This window comes from Harmonia axyridis, chromosome 3, assembly GCF_914767665.1.
Source record: "Harmonia axyridis chromosome 3, icHarAxyr1.1, whole genome shotgun sequence".
Lineage (NCBI taxonomy): Eukaryota > Metazoa > Arthropoda > Insecta > Coleoptera > Coccinellidae > Harmonia > Harmonia axyridis.
In genome coordinates this window covers 34,708,858-34,725,177 of record NC_059503.1, presented here as the reverse complement: position 1 = coordinate 34,725,177, position 16,320 = coordinate 34,708,858, and the positions used below count along the sequence as shown (strand labels likewise).

Here is a 16,320-nt window from a genome sequence, read left to right as displayed (position 1 = left end):
CATTTGCAGAATCTCAAATTTATCGGATCTGTTTGGACCTAGGTGATTATTAAATAATTTTTTGTTCTAATGACGCTATCAACACGAAACTTTAAGTGGTTATTCTATAATTACACTCAAAATCCCAACCCGATCATTCATCAGGGAAATATTAGGTATATACAGAGTGATGTACATTAGCAGTACATTCTTGAGGTCAAAAGGAACAGTGTTTTTTCTTTTTATTCGATTCGGCTCAGTTGAAAATTTTCAGCCTATTTAATATTTCATGCTATGCCACCCAAGTTTTTTCAAGCATAAGATATACCTTTTCAACCTTGGAAATGAGCTACAATTTAAAAAAAAAACAGCATTAGCTTTTTCCATTCCATTAAGTGAATGAAGTAGTAGTAGTAAAATGCTCATTCTCAATGAAAAATAACAAAAAAGTGAAAAATGCGAGGGGGCGCTTTTTTAAAGAATTACCAAATAAATAAATGATATTCATCTTGTCAAGTTAACAAACACAGAAAACCGTTATCTGTCATTCCAAAAATAATATCCTGTGCTTTAATTTCTAATTTTTAGACGTGATAACGTAGCAAATGTTCATTTTGGAGGTACTTTTTAACAGAGTTGCATTCAGCCATAGCACCTAATTTTTAAAATTTCACAGTTATTTAATTATTGCAAGAACAAATTACTCGAAAATATACGAGGTAATTTGAGGAATACTTCCACTTCCCAAAATGTTCAAATATTACTTAATCAGTGTTCAATTCACTTTTAAGACTTGATGGGTTCTTCGGATATCTTATATTCTTATGGAACGTAATTGTCATAATGGAATTTTGTCTTCCGAGAAGATTCATCACATCAATAAAAAACTAGATTCCTAACATCATTTCCTTCGATAAAACCATTTGCGAGGTATAGATATAAAAAGTACATTTTTTTCTCTATTTCCGTATCGTAATGAGTCCATTACAGTTCTAAAAACAGTGCTGTAATGAACTCATTACAGCATTGTTTTCAGTTATATTTTTCGTTCTGTGGTTGTCTACACAGACTTCCAATCCTATCAAAATTCAATACACATCAAATTGTGAATATAATATAATTTGGATATAGTAAAATAATTTGCAACTTTATTCGAAATTTCTCTTGATTCTGGTGGTCTTAAATCGATTTCGTCAGGTATAACTCACGAATTTAATGCCTCATTATAAATTATTTCAAAATTCGAAACGTACGATTCAAATTGAAATTCCGTAATCTGTCAATATTCGTAACAGTCACACCAACTGCCAAGATACAATACAAATGTCACTAGGATGTATAATCTGAATTTTTCATTGAATTTCGACAAGATTTCACAAAACTTGACTGAAATAGAGAAAATATCGTCTAATACTCGTTGCAGAAGGCAATTCCAACACTCATGCGTTCCAAAACTCGCTCGTTTTCGAATTTCGCATTCGTGTTGAAATAGGAGCCCATTCTGCAACTTGTTTTAGAATATACTATTATGGACTGAATCTTTTTAACCAAGCCAAATTGGAAAAAAGTTTCTTTTGACCTCAGGAATCTTCTGTTGAAATATAGGTACAAAGCTCACCCTGTATAACTTTCACCCGATATTTCTATGAACATAAAACTGAAGGAGCTATCATTTGAGACCCCTCCTGGCTCAAAATTTGAAATTTGCAGGTGTTGTATCTGATTGATAAAGCGATCTGTTCAAGGACGAGCGCTAACTTGAAATAATAATATATCTATTACATCTAAGCATATTCACAACTTCTCATTTATCATGATCAATTATTTAACAATTTACATGATACCTAGGCTTCAATTAATGACTCGACGATATTCCAAAAAACATTATCGATTGAGACCGACATTAACCCCCCTCCTCCTATTGTTTGAATTTAATATAAAATTTAACGTGAAAATCTTTTTGCGAGGACAACCATTGAAGATCTCTATCGGATGCTGAAGCTGAACAATCTCCAAAATGAAATATTTCGTTGTTTTAGTGTTTATTTCAGTTGCTCTAAGCGCAAATTTACGTGAGTAGTTTTGAATTATTTTATTGATAGGTGTATCAACTTCTTTCTATCTTCCAATATCTCCCTTTCAGTATACCTACCTGAGATTTCATATTTAACATTATACAGTACACTTTTTGAACGGTAGTTCTATCATTCCGCCACAATTTCGGAAATTATTAAACTTTGAGCAGGGAATAAGATATAATTTTTGTATTACTACTCTTCCATGGAAAGAAAAAATGTTTCGACTTCATTATATATACAGGGTGTTTCATTTTATACTTGACAAACATAATTAGTCGTGCAGATGACAACGGGAGAATAATTTTTGCCTTATGACATATACATACTTTGTTTTGGAAGCATAAGCGAGATACAGGGTGTGCATTATAATTTCTGAGCAATATTCTGAAAAATAAATCAAAATGGCGGAAAACCTGCAACCTTCGAGTTTTTTTTCTCGGTTGTCAAATTGAAATTATTTTCTGAATAAACTCATTTTTCTAAGAATTTCTGTGAAAATTTTTTTTCAAAAACCCAATAAATTTTTTTTTTTCATATCTACGGCGAAAAAGAAATTTCACCCGAAATTGATGAAATTTATCAAGATTATACCTACTTCTTTTTATACCTAACACAAATATGAAAACTGAATCGGAAGGTATAACCTTTGAAGTTTTTGGTCATATCAGATTATTTTTGAGTGATCCATTCAGAAAAGGTGAAGAACCGTGAAAAAAAATTCAAAATGGTGGAAAACCTGCAACGTTCGATATTTTTTTTTTGGGTTGTCACTCATTTTTCCAAGAATTTCTGTGAAACATTTTTTTCAAAAATGAACAAAAATTTTTTCTTACATGTCTACACCGAAAAAAAAATTTCTCCCAAAATTGATGATTATTTCTCACGATTATACTTTTTTTTATACCTAAACACGGATATGAAGACAGAATCGAAAAATATCAAACGGTTCCTTCATAACGGCCATCCAAATTTCTCCTTCGGTCCTAATTGAAAAAAACAACTGTTTGGGCTATGAGAGCCAAAATTTTGAAATTGCACTGTCGAAACATTCCAGATGATAGTATAAAATAATCACAAAAAAAATTTCGCTGTAATTTCAATGAATCTCTGAGGGGGAGTCGAATTCTCGACCTTGAACTGATCCAACAATATTAATTTTTGTAAAAAGCAACGGTAATTCACAGAATTTTATAGTATATTCGCATTTCTACTGATATCCACTTAAATTATATCGAATCAACCGGGTATTCACAAAAGAAAATCATCTGTATGGAGAGTTCTAAAAAGACACAACTATACCATCCATATCATTTTCAACGAAGTCAAACGTTAAAAGGTGATTTTAATAAAAGGAAAAATTCTGCCAATTAATCCTAAGAAGACCACGTGCGAATAAAGATCTACGTCTCATTTTATTTACCGATGAAGCTATATTCCATAGATATGGATTCTTTAACAGAAAAAACAATATTTTATGACCAAGAGAGATTAACATGCTACGGCACCAATGAAAAGCCAGAAGATGTTTTCAGTCAATGTTTGGGCGGAAATGAAGGATAGATTTATTATTGGACCTTGTATTCTCCCTAAAACTGGAAATGACTATTATCAATTCTTGCGAGAGACTCTGCCCTATCTTATGGAAGATATTCCATTGAGTCAGGTTGCCCTGCACACACAGTGAGAAATGTACGAGAATATCTACACCAGTTACTTTGTTTTTTGTGTTTTTTTTTGCTTTCTGTTCAGATAGGTTTGGTGCTTAATTTCGTCGGGGAGCGGTACATAATACAAGCGCATTGCGCTTAGATGAGTCTCCGATCGTCGATGTTGATATCCAGTGTAATGTTATAATTGAGTTGTACATAGGCACCATGTAATTGGAATCAGAATAAATTTGAAAAAAATTTGAATCTAGACTCAAAATTACCCCGGCGCTGGATTGGTCGTATGTGACCTGTCGAACGGCCTCTCCGTTCTCCGGATCTCACACCTCTAGATTATTATTTGTAGGGTAATATGAAAAATATTATCTATGACAAGTGACCTCCGGTAAATTCAAAAGAAGAACTCATTCAATTATATTGAATCGTATTAAATCGTTTGGCGAGGAAATTCGTCGAATCCCGTAAATGATTGGTTCAGCGATGGAAAGTGTGAAGAAAAGAGCTATTCTGTGTATTCAGAAAAATGGGAATATTTTTGAAAACGAATTATTCTATGTGAATTATCTTTCACAGTAATTAAATAATTTTTCGATTTTTCATCTAAGATGCAGTTAATTCTTACGTTTGTGAAATATGCAACATTTTTCAAAATTTCTCCAATAATAAAATACCATTTATATCTGGAAAATTATTGAAGTACCCAACAGTTGCAAATTTCCTTCAATATCCTTTTTTGTGATACTTTTATACTACCATCCGGAATTTTTCGAAAGTGCAATTTCAAAATTTTAGCCCCCATAGCCCAACCAGTAGTTTTTTTCAATAATGTTAGATGACCGAAGAAGAATTTTGGATGGCCGTTTTGAAGGAACCGTTTGATATTTTCCGATTCTGTTTTCATATTTGTGTTAGGTATAAAAAGAAGTATAATTGTTATAAATTTCATCAATTTCGGGAGAAATTTCTTTTTCGCCGTAGACATAAAAAAAAAAATTTGTATTCGATTTTTGAAAAAAATGTTTTACAGAAATTCTCAGAAAAATGAGTTTATTCAGAAAATAATTTCAATTTGACAACCGAGAAAAAAAACTCGAACATTGCAGGTTTTCCGCCATTTTGATTTATTTTTCAGGGTTTTTCACCTTTCCTGAATGGAGCACTCAAAAATACTCTGATATGACCAAAAATCGTAACTTCTAAGGTTATACATAACTGACCACACTTAATAGAATATTGCTCAGAAATGATTTTGCACACCCAGTATCTCGCTTATTCTTTGAAAACGAGGTACATGTCATAAGGTAAAAATTATTCTCCCAGTGTCATCTACACCAATATATATGTTTGTCCACCCTGTAGAAAAAGTCCGTATCTGATTTGTTCGCGATTTCAGAAATATTGAAGGAAGGTGACACTAGAGTGACTGCACTTCAAAATTCGAAATTATTAGGTCGATTAGTCAAAAAGTTATTGAACTGTGAAATTTCACTTATAATATTAACATCACCCTGTATATAGCAAACGAAACACTCAGGCGATTATGATACGAGTCCTCCATGATGACCTTCATTTGTGTATCCGTTTGTCGCATTCTTCCCGGTATATTCTGTATTTTACCCAACTATATAAAACAATTCTCAGTCAAAAATGTTTGTTAAAATATTAACGGCACGAGAAAACGAAAAAGGGGGATTCTTTGGATAAAAAATGCCCTATAAACATAGAGCCACAAGCGTTTCATAAGAGCTGGCTGTCAGTGTTTATAATACATTCACAAAATGTTTATATCTCTTGTAAGATCATCACTTTGTTTTAACACTTTCCAGCTGAAGGTACGAAATTATGTCACAAATCAGATAATTTCAACGAATGCCTCAAAGATGCTCTTGAAGATGCCCTCGGGAGATTTGCAAAGGGTATATAAGTAGATCAGATGTAGAATTTGAGCAATGATAAAAGTTTTTTCAAGGTTTCAAACCACTGGGTATCAAAGAGATTGACCCTTTAACCATCACAGAGTTCAGCAGTGAAAACGAGGGCTTTTCACAATTCTTTAAGAATGTTAAGATTCATGGAGGAACTAATACCAAATTCCGTAAAGTTAGGTAAGTTTATGATTGAACCATTTAGCTTGTGTAAGATATCGAATAATAAGTTAGGTGGAGTTATACAGGGTTAGAACTTTATAGAGGGACACTACAGGGATATCGAAAACCGTTAGAAATACTGGGTGGCTTAAATTACAAAAATATTGAGTTATTTAGGTAGGGATTAGGGTGTTGGTGACAACAGATCCAAAATATCTCCAATTGTCCCCGAGTTATCTGGAAAAACAAAAAATCGAGATTTCCTTTCTGTATAACTCATTTGTTTCTGGAGACAACTTTACGAAATTCGGTTTGTAGCTATTAATTATCCAATATATAGAGATTTTAATGGTGCCGCCATATTTTTTCAATTTTCCATTGTTTCAGAGAAGCGATAGCCATTTTTGTTTTTTATGGAAGCCATTTTGGATGTCCTTTCAGAAATAACGTTGCACAGACTGTATCTCGCTTATGCTTCGAAAACGAGGTATATGTCATGAGGCAAAAATGATTCTCCCGGTGTCATCTACATGACTATATAGGTTTATCCGGTATAATATGAAACACCCTGTATATCAGTGAACTATTATGTGATCTCCACGAACGAATGAAGCACAGCTCAAAAGTTCAAGACTTCAAGTCAGTGATTCCCTCTTTTTTGAGCGCTAGTTCACCAAACAGATCTCTCCATAATTTCGTCACAATGTCTGCATTTTTCAAATTTTTCCTATCAAAGTCGCTAACATAATGATAACATCTCCGAGTTCGAGGGATCTTTTTATGCGTAACACAAGTATACACTATACTAAAACTAAAAAAAGTGACTACAAACTTCACCTCTTCCTCTAACCTTGTTAGACTCGGAAGTAAAATCTCTTCTAGATAGCTTTCATAAACCGGTTTTTTGAGAAACTAAAATATACAATTTTATTTGAAAAGTATCAGACATAGAACTTGTACATGGTAACCACATCCAAATTTACATTATTCAGTTATGACTAAAAGTCAAGTTGGAGACATTGTTTTTGGGTGTTGAGTGTATTAGATATTGATTTTTCAGGATGGACTGGGACAAATTGGAGTTATATATCGAATCATTCACACCACATTCTGAAATGATAGGTGATTACTCATTCAAAGGAACACTAATTTCTTTCTCTATAGACAGTGCTGGAAAATTCAAGATAGTTTCGGGTAAGATATAAATCTTCTTATTATCCAAGAAATACTATAAGGTGTTTTGCAATAGATGGCTGTAGCGGTAAGTGTAGTTACAGTGACTTAATGACCATAGTGGCGGCACGAGTGGTCTCGTTTTTAATTGGCTGTAGGTTTCTGAGCCTAAATATGGCGACTTTTTCTTCACATTCTACGTTTTTGGGATGTATTCAAAATTAAGGCCCATTTTATTAAGTCACTTTAGTTGGTATTTTTCAGTTGAATAAACTTATTCTATATACAAATCACATCAAATCAGACCAAAAAATTTTAATTTTGACGAAGTGACAGTTCACTTAACAATATTCTTGAGTTCTATGGCTAAGGCCCGTCCCATTCTCCATTTTCAGGCTCAATTTGAACGTATTGTCGCCACTGTGTTTCATTAAGTCACTGTAGTAGTGCTAGTCGAAATGAAAAGATCGTATATGGCATACAATGAGCAAGTATTTGTTTACATAACGCCTTCGAAATATTAGTCGATTTGTGTCTGCATCAGGAAGTTATCCTCGATTAAACATGTCAGCATACGAGCCAAATTCTCGTCATTTGCGGTTAGTATTAACTTTCTGCTTCAATATGAAGAAATTTGCGGCTGAGGCTCATCGAATGCTCTCAATGGTGAGACAGCTATTAGTGAAAGAACCAGTATGGCGGTGGAAAAGGATGCAGAATTGGGGGCATAACTCGATGAAGACTTGTGTTAAACGCAACAAGAATTGTCAGGATCATTGGGAATGACGCTACAAGCCATTTAAAAACGCCTGAAAGTCATGAGAATGATTCAGAAATAAGTAAATTGGGTGCCGTTAGAGTTGAAGCCGGGATATGTTGAATGGCGTTTGTTTGCTTATGAACACCTTCTTGCAAGGCAAAAACGTAAGGGATTTGTGCATCGCATTGTCACTGGGGACGAAAAATGGGTTCATTACGATAATTCCAAGAGCAGAAAATCATGAGGATATCCCGGCCATGCTTTCACGTCGACGGCCAAACCAAATATTCACGTATATTCAGTATTTGGTGGGACCAACAAGGCGTAGTGTATTATGAGTTGTTAAAACCGACTGAAACAATAACAGGCGATAGTTATCGAACGCAATTAATGCGTTTGAGATATTATAAAGTGATTTTACAGCATAAAAATACTCGACCCCATGTTGTGAATGTGGTCAAGACATACTTGGAAACGTTGAAATGGGATGTCTTACCCCACCTGCCATATGCTCCAGACGTTGCACTTCCGGACTATAACTTGCTTCGATCGATTGCACACGTCCTGACTGACCAGCACTTCCGGTCTAATGAAGAAGTGAACAATTAGATCGATTCGTAGATCGCTTCAAATGATGACCAGTTTTATCAACGAGGGTGGGGAAGATTTGTGCTCTGCCCGAAAGATGGTAGAAAGTAGTGTCCAGCGATGCATAATACTTTGAATCATAAACATATTAAATATTGAATCAGTTTTTTTAAATAAAGCCTCGAATTTCAGTAAAAAAATTGCAGAAGAAAAGTTGTAAGTACGCCTATGTATATTAAAAATTTAATAATAATAGGACGTTCTTAAACATTTGAAAATTACTTCAATAACCAAAAACGTTTTGTTACGAGATTCACTTCAAATAAAGGTCAAATGTTGTGACATGTTTGAACATGGTTAATAAAGAATGCAGTGTTGTAGTCATGTAGTTTATAAATTTGGTTAATTTACGGGTTTTCAGATAATATTCTATCTGAACACCATATCCAAATGGAGAGGTTCCAAAAAAACGGAAAAAATCACATCAGAATCGTCAGTTGGAAAATCAAGAATAAACCAACATCTTTACATTACTCTTTCGACAATTTAATTCCGGGTAATGAAGAGTTATCCAAAACCATTATGAATACAATGAATGAGAATGCACTTCAAATTTACAAAGAACTGGGAGGAGCCTTCGATGAAGTTTATGGGGAAGTACACAAGACGGTTGGTAACCAAGTTTTCGGGAAAATACCTGAAGATGAATTATTTTTGCCTTGATGGAATTTGAATAGTGTTTGATAGTTTTTATGGCTAATAAAATGTTGGATATTATTGATATTGTAATAATAATAGTGTAATGATTTTAATAATATTGTAATAATTTCATCGTAAATATCATTATCTTTGGTAATTCACATTTTTTTAAAAGTCCATATAGGTGTTTCAGGTAAGCGGGTCACTGCATTTTGTGGCTTATTCCTCAAGCAAAATTAAAAGTGACCCATCAATATGAAAGTATTTTTCACGGGCTATCCAAATATATTATTGGACATGAGGCAAACAGTTGCTGTAGGTGTCATCAAGAGCGTTTGCTTCAAAGATGCCGGAGCTGGCAAAGTCACGAAAGCCGCAGAAAAAGCAACAAAGAAGAAGTAGTTCAGTTTTTATGGAAATTTTTAAAATATTTCATACTACATTTTGCAATAAAACTGGAGTTATTTTATATGTAATGACTTTTGTGATCTAGCTATTTTTTGACTCTCCAAATTAAAATCTAATAAAAAACTATCCAACCAATACATGGAAAAGTTATTGAGGAAAAACCGTTTTTCAAAAATCTGTTTTTAAGATTAAACATATTGAGAACTTCGAATGAAAATTCATGCTACATATTCTAGCTTTCATTATAATCGGGATTGAAAACTTCAAAATTTGACAATCAAGTATTTGTAGAACCATAGACAAAATATTTTCCGAATATGGAATTTACTCGGCTTGATTTTGAATCGAATAGCTTGAAATAAATATAGAACTACCACTATAGGTGTTCACATATTCAGATTCAGAATCCATTGAACATTCAGCAAATATTTGGAAAATATTATGAAGTATAGTTTGTAAGAAAAATTTCTGATTTCTAGAAAATCGGAAGTTCAAATGAAGAAACCGTTGGTGAGAAATTGTCTCTAGACCTCATTTTGAAAACCAGTCAATTTGCGAAAAAAAAATGTTGTTGGAAAAGTGGTTTTTCCTTAATAACTTTCTATGCCTCGGTTCGATAGTTTTTTCAATAACATATTTGGATAGCCCGTGAAAAATACTATCATTGTGTTGGATCACTTTTCAAAATTGCTCAAAGAATAAGACACAATAAAATTCCCGCTTACGTGAAACATCCTGTACCTCTATATGACCGCGATTTCGCTTTTGAGAACTGCTGACTAGCGATTTTTCCGAACTATTCACATCTGTGGAATGAAAGTTACCATGGAAACCACTACATTGCAGCAGTTTTGAAACTTCAAAAATCTGTTAACCTTTAATGTTCGAATATGAAAAAAATACGACCACTGGATATCATGGTGAGAACCATTTTTAAAACTCCTCAATCAAGTGATATAATTAGCTAATGGAATTTCCGGTTCTTTGGTATTCAAAAATAATTATAATTTGTCCCGAAAATGAAGACTCGAAAATATGATTTGCTGTTCAAGTAGAAGACGTAGAAGTGGACTTTTTGAAATAATTAAGGTATTCCAATCGATTGAAAAATATATGTTTTGAAAGAATACACACTGCATAGAAATAAAAAACCAATCAAATGCAATTTTATTCCTTACATTAATTCCTAAAATAAATTGCAGGGGCGTGCGCACACCCCCCCCCCCCCCCGGATGAGGCATGTTGCAATATTGACAAAAAAATCTTTTTTTTCATCTTTATGTTAATTTAGTACTGTGCGTCCCGCCCGTGAAGAAACATTCTACGTGCTATTCTTGGAAGTAAATCCTAAACATAAATATAAAATGGATTCGGTCCTTACTTAGCGGAAATTCATCATAAATAAATAAGACAAAATAATTTCGACTGAAATATTTAATTGTTAGCAACAATTGTTTCGCCATACTGTGGCTTCATCAGGCTACATTTCGGACTAATAAGTTTTTCGGACACTTTTATAGGAACAAAAATTCGACATTGGCAGAAAAATATTCGGTAGGATGTAAAGTATAAGAGAGAATACCTTGGTGTAGAAATTGATCACAAATTACCTTGAAAAAACACGCGAATGTCGTGAAGAGAAAATGTATTAGCAGGAGTAGTCTCTTCAGGAAATGAACTTATAAAAACTCAGGAATTAACAGAAAACAGCAGCACACATATACAAAACAATATGTCGTTCACTTTTGGAGTATTACCACCCAATATATCTCTTGGCTAATAAAACTACCACAAAGATCCTTCAATCAGGCGAAACCACCTCCTTGAGAGCCATAACTTCGGCCACGACTAAGATGAGACACTGTAGACAGCCACTTTATAATCCCCCAACACTCTTCTCTAACAGGCCAATTGAAAAGTCCCATAGTAAAACACATTTTTCGGCAAAATTCGATTTTATTATTCAACATAGTTGCCTTCGATGGCGATACAGCGATCTTCCAACTTTTCGATACCATTTTTGTAGTACGATTTGTCTTTAGCTTCAAAATAGAGCTCAGTTTCGGCGATTACTTCTTCATTTCCGCTAAATCTCTTTCCAACGAGCATTCTTTTGAAGTCGTCTGAGAACAGGAAAAAGTCGCTGGAGGCCAGATCTGGCGAATATGGTGGATGCAGAAGCAATTCGAAGCCAATTCATGCAATTTTGCCATTGTTTTCATTGATTTGTGACATGGCGCATTGTCTTAATTGATGAAACAGCACTTTTTTTCCCAAATGGGGCCGTTTTTTAACGATTTCATCCTTTAAACGATCCAATAACGCTATATAATAATTGCTGTTGATGGTCTTGGACTTTTGGAGGTAATCAATGAATATTATACCTTGCGCATCCCAAAATACTCATGCCATAACCTTGCCAGCTGACTCTTGTGTTTTTCCTCGCTTTGGATTCAATACATCGTGTGCAGTCCACTGAGCTGACGGTCGATTGGACTCCGGAGTGAAATGATGGAGCCATGTTACATCCATTGTCCGAGTATCCTGGAGTACAAGGGACCTCAATACGATTCATTTTAAACATGAAATCATTGGTCTTATTGATTTCTTATCACAGTACCAAAACACCAAAAAGAACTTTACGAAAGATAATTTTCATATTTGGTTTCTGATTTGCTTATTTCTTTGGGAGAACTAGATTTCCGCCTTATACGGTCTCTTCATTCAGAGGTCATTATAAAAAATGGCTCCTACGTCCGCGACGACAGAATTGTACTCGTTATTTTAGTCCAGTAGACAAATACAAAAAAGGTGGGTCTGCTGGAAAAAATTCCGAACTTAATGAAACTTTTACAGGTTGTATTGAGGGATGACTCTGTCAAGTTATCCAACACGAGGACCTTGTGCTAACTTGAGGAGGGCCGAAGAACCTTAACATTTTCTATTTTATTTTCGGTTTATTGCTCATAACTTCTAACCTAATTAGTTTTCGACGAAACATTCATTTTTAAAGTTGTACTAAGATAATTAAATTCCCTATAACTTTGTATCTATAAACTTTTTTCTAAATCTAATATTAACCAAGATACATCCGATCAAAATAAGAGGAATTCTCTCAAAATGGCAAAAATTAAGGTTTCGACCCTCTAACTATTAAGTACCATCGGTTCTACGGTAAGTATTGTAATTACCCATCAATATCGACATATTGAAACATAGGGAGGAGGAGAAGGGGTGGCTTTGACTAAGAGCCTATGTTTTTGTGAAGTGTAGATATTTCAATGTTATTGTGGCTGTTATCACCTTACTGTAAATTCCTATCAACCCATAATTATTTCGAACTTGAATAATCAGATCAACTAGATGAAATCAATAAATTATAATGAAGAATTAATTGAAAATAATGATTGGAATGAGAATAATGGTAGTACATACAATTATGCAAGCATAGGTATATACAATTCATGTACAGAAATATGTTGGAGCCACCCACAATTTGTTGCACGTCGTCATAGCCTATGTTTCGGGGTCCATCGACATGTCTAGAAGAGGTGTAAAAGTGAGATTTTCCTCACTCGTCATCAGCATCAACGTCGTAGATGTCAGGCTGAGGGCTGTTTTAGCATGCTGTACCCAAGTGCTCTAATACTGCGTAGCACATCACACCAGCCTATTTACAGTGGGGGCCAGCGGTGGTGCACCTAGTTATGCCCATGCAGAGTACTATGCGGAGCTGTTTTGGTGTAGCATCCATTGTTGTGGTGTTGGGAACCATCATCTGATACTTCTTTATCACCATCTTCTAAACAACAATTGCAGAAAAGGGTTTTATTCAATAATTTGATTATCTGATAATGCCACATCATATGTTCAGACTCCAGCGACCTAGATACCCCACCTATGATCGAGTTTGACTTAAGAAAAGACAATTCCAATATAGCAAATAAAATTATAAAAACAGAATAAAAATAATTCCTCCTCTGATGGGAACATTGTGTGCAAAAAGACTGTAGACAGTTTGAACATTTGAGACAATGAATTGGAATTACGTATTAGTTTTTCTTTAATTCTGGGATGCGGGGCCATAGAACCTCAATCGACAATTTGGTTTTTCAGTGCATCCGTTGAAGAATATTTTCTTTCGGCCATAACTCCAGAACGCCTGAAGCTATCGCTTTGCGACCTCCAGGTTTTTTCATGCAAATTCAATGAAATTTCTATTTCTTTCAAGAAAATTCTATCATTACATTTGAAATTTCGGAGAAAAATGAACAAAACAATGAACTTCTGACTTAGCGCCCCTTATCGGAGGCAGCTAAAACAACAAGATGTTATCTCTCAAACAAGATCTAATTTGCTCAAAAATGTTAAGCCAAACTGAAGTTACAGACATTTCAATCAGTCAGATTTCTCCCTTTTCCCTACCCTTATTTGATGTCGTGAAATCGAAAGTGATAATTTAAAAAGATACAGAATTTTCCAAGGATTACAGTGATGATATTTTTTCAGCTACTTGATATGAAACATTTTCGAGTAAAATTCATATTTCTACTCGACCATAGCTATTACGCCCCCTAGCGGAGAATGTATGAACTTGAAAACAATTTCCAGTGTGTTTTCTTGTACACTTTAGTGGTAAAATTTTTTACCGCAAGTCTCTATCTGAGTGGATTCTGAGATATAGCCGCTTACCTCACTTATTTGCCCACCCTGTACATAGCTATTGTACTAATTGATGACAATCAAAAATATTTCCATCATTTCACCCTCCTCTTCCTTTCTTATTCAAAACTGTTTGGTTATATTCAATATAAAATGGTTACAGTGATCATGTTCATCAGCAAAATATTTAAAGCTGTATCATATTCCTTAATGAGAAATCCGATTCACTAATGCCTCTTGTTGCTTATTACCGTTATAATGTAACAATGAAATTTATTAAATTTAAATTACAATTTATTGAAATAACAAGTTTAAGGCATAAAAGTCTACAAAATTTTGTAAAAATTATAAAAAAGAGAAGCTTTGAAGAAAGTCGGAAGCTTTTGAAGCTCATTCATTCCCCATTATTTATAATCGGTATAATGCTCTTGATTGAAAGATAGGAATCAGTAGAGGAATACTTGTTATCTTGAGATAACAAAATGTAGGTCCACTTCGTTCATAAAGTGCTCTAGAATAATACCGAATCTGTGCAGGGATCCTACTAAATAATCGGTTATTGGTTGATGATTATTGATAACTCTTATCATATCAAATGATAGATAATGTATTCGTCCATGTTTGGACGACCCAATGGGTGAGGTTGTGATAAATTATGACGTTTGATTGGACCTTTTTTTTGTAGAAATTGTAACTTCAGTCAGTCAGAGATTACTGTTTTCAGTCAATACCGAACGGATCAAGAAAAAAGCACAGAGTATATCTCAATTGAATATATTCTGTGAAGAATAAATTATTTTTAAGAATAGGTAGTACATCAGTTTGAAATGGAGATGTATCGTAGAGAGCGAATATCTCGAAGAATGAGAGATAAGAGTAATGAAAGACTTGAAAGGTTTTTCCATTATAATTCGTTTTTTATTTATATTTTTCGATTATTCATTGAATTGAGTAGGTATAATATAGGTGAAACAGCACAAATATCTAGGGTTGTATATTGATGAAAGATTGAATGGGAAAAACACATAGAATACATGATACGTAGGTTAACTCCTGTGGTGGGTTCACTGAGAAGATGCTCATTTATGTTCAGTACACAACACAAAAAAATGATCTACCACAGCTTGATCTCCTCCAGACTGAGGTACCTCATTAATTGTTGGGGAAATGCATCAAATACATTATTAACAAGGCTACAAGTGTTCCAAAATAGAACTATAAAAATATCATTGAACTATGGCATGTTAACACCTACATCAATATTATATGAGGACACTAAACTTTTGGACATTCATAACCTAAAGAAATTGGAACAAGTTAAACTGATTCATGGCATGACGAACAATTATATAAAGTCATATTATATATTTACACTAGTACAGGATGTGCATAGTCATAACACCCTAGATAGAGGTACCATCAGAAGTGAACTCAGGTTTACAAGGAAAGCCCAGGAGTCCCCAATTTACCGAGCAATAGAAGCATTTAACCAAATACCACCAGAAATAAAGTATATAAGAACTAAAAAAAACTTTAATATTAAGCTTAAGTTGTACCTGAAAGATTTATTTTGTTTAGTTTAACTTTGTTGTTGTTTTGATTATTATATAGTATTATTTTTTTGTATATTGTTAAATAGGCCTTGTCACCAGTACTTGTACTGTATTAGAGGTCAAGAATAAAGAAGTAAATAAATAAATAAATAACATTTTCTTTGGTGATTATTAGTGTTTCAAATTTTTATAAATCATTCTGCTACAGAATGAGTGAATTACAAAAAATATTATGGTGGAACGTTAATTTATCCCAAAATGCTGAAGCTTAAATATTTTTTTTGTGAAAGATTTCATTTTCCTGATTACTCCAGAAAATCCTTCAAAATTTTTTTGCTCAAAAAAGGTAGAATGTACAAAAAAAATGAATGAAATCAAAAAGTTTTATAGTATTAACAACTCAATAGTACAGTGCAACTTAAATCAAGCTTTATTGCTAATGTTGGTCAAGTATTTAATACCAATACTAAATGTTTAAAGATGCACAATAAATAGTTTTTGAACTGATCAGAGCAATTGGGATTATTTTGTTGAAGGCCAAAGGCGAATTGCTGCCATAATATAATTACATAACATGTACTCATACATATAAAGAGAACGGTGTATACAGATTTACACTGTAACCTGAAGGTTGGGACTAGACTCTAATTATTCATTGAAGGCCTG

General features: G+C 33.7%; 1 protein-coding gene across 1 annotated transcript; it reads left to right on the top strand.

The window, feature by feature from the left end:
- Positions 1-1,919: 1,919 nt before the first annotated feature.
- LOC123676440 lies at positions 1,920-9,502 on the top strand. The gene is made up of 5 exons (XM_045612320.1): positions 1,920-2,051; positions 5,551-5,640; positions 5,694-5,829; positions 6,872-7,005; positions 8,754-9,502. Exons 1-5 carry the CDS (start codon positions 1,997-1,999, stop codon positions 9,053-9,055), a joined length of 717 nt encoding a protein of 238 aa, XP_045468276.1. The 5' UTR covers positions 1,920-1,996; the 3' UTR covers positions 9,056-9,502.
- Positions 9,503-16,320: the final 6,818 nt, after the last annotated feature.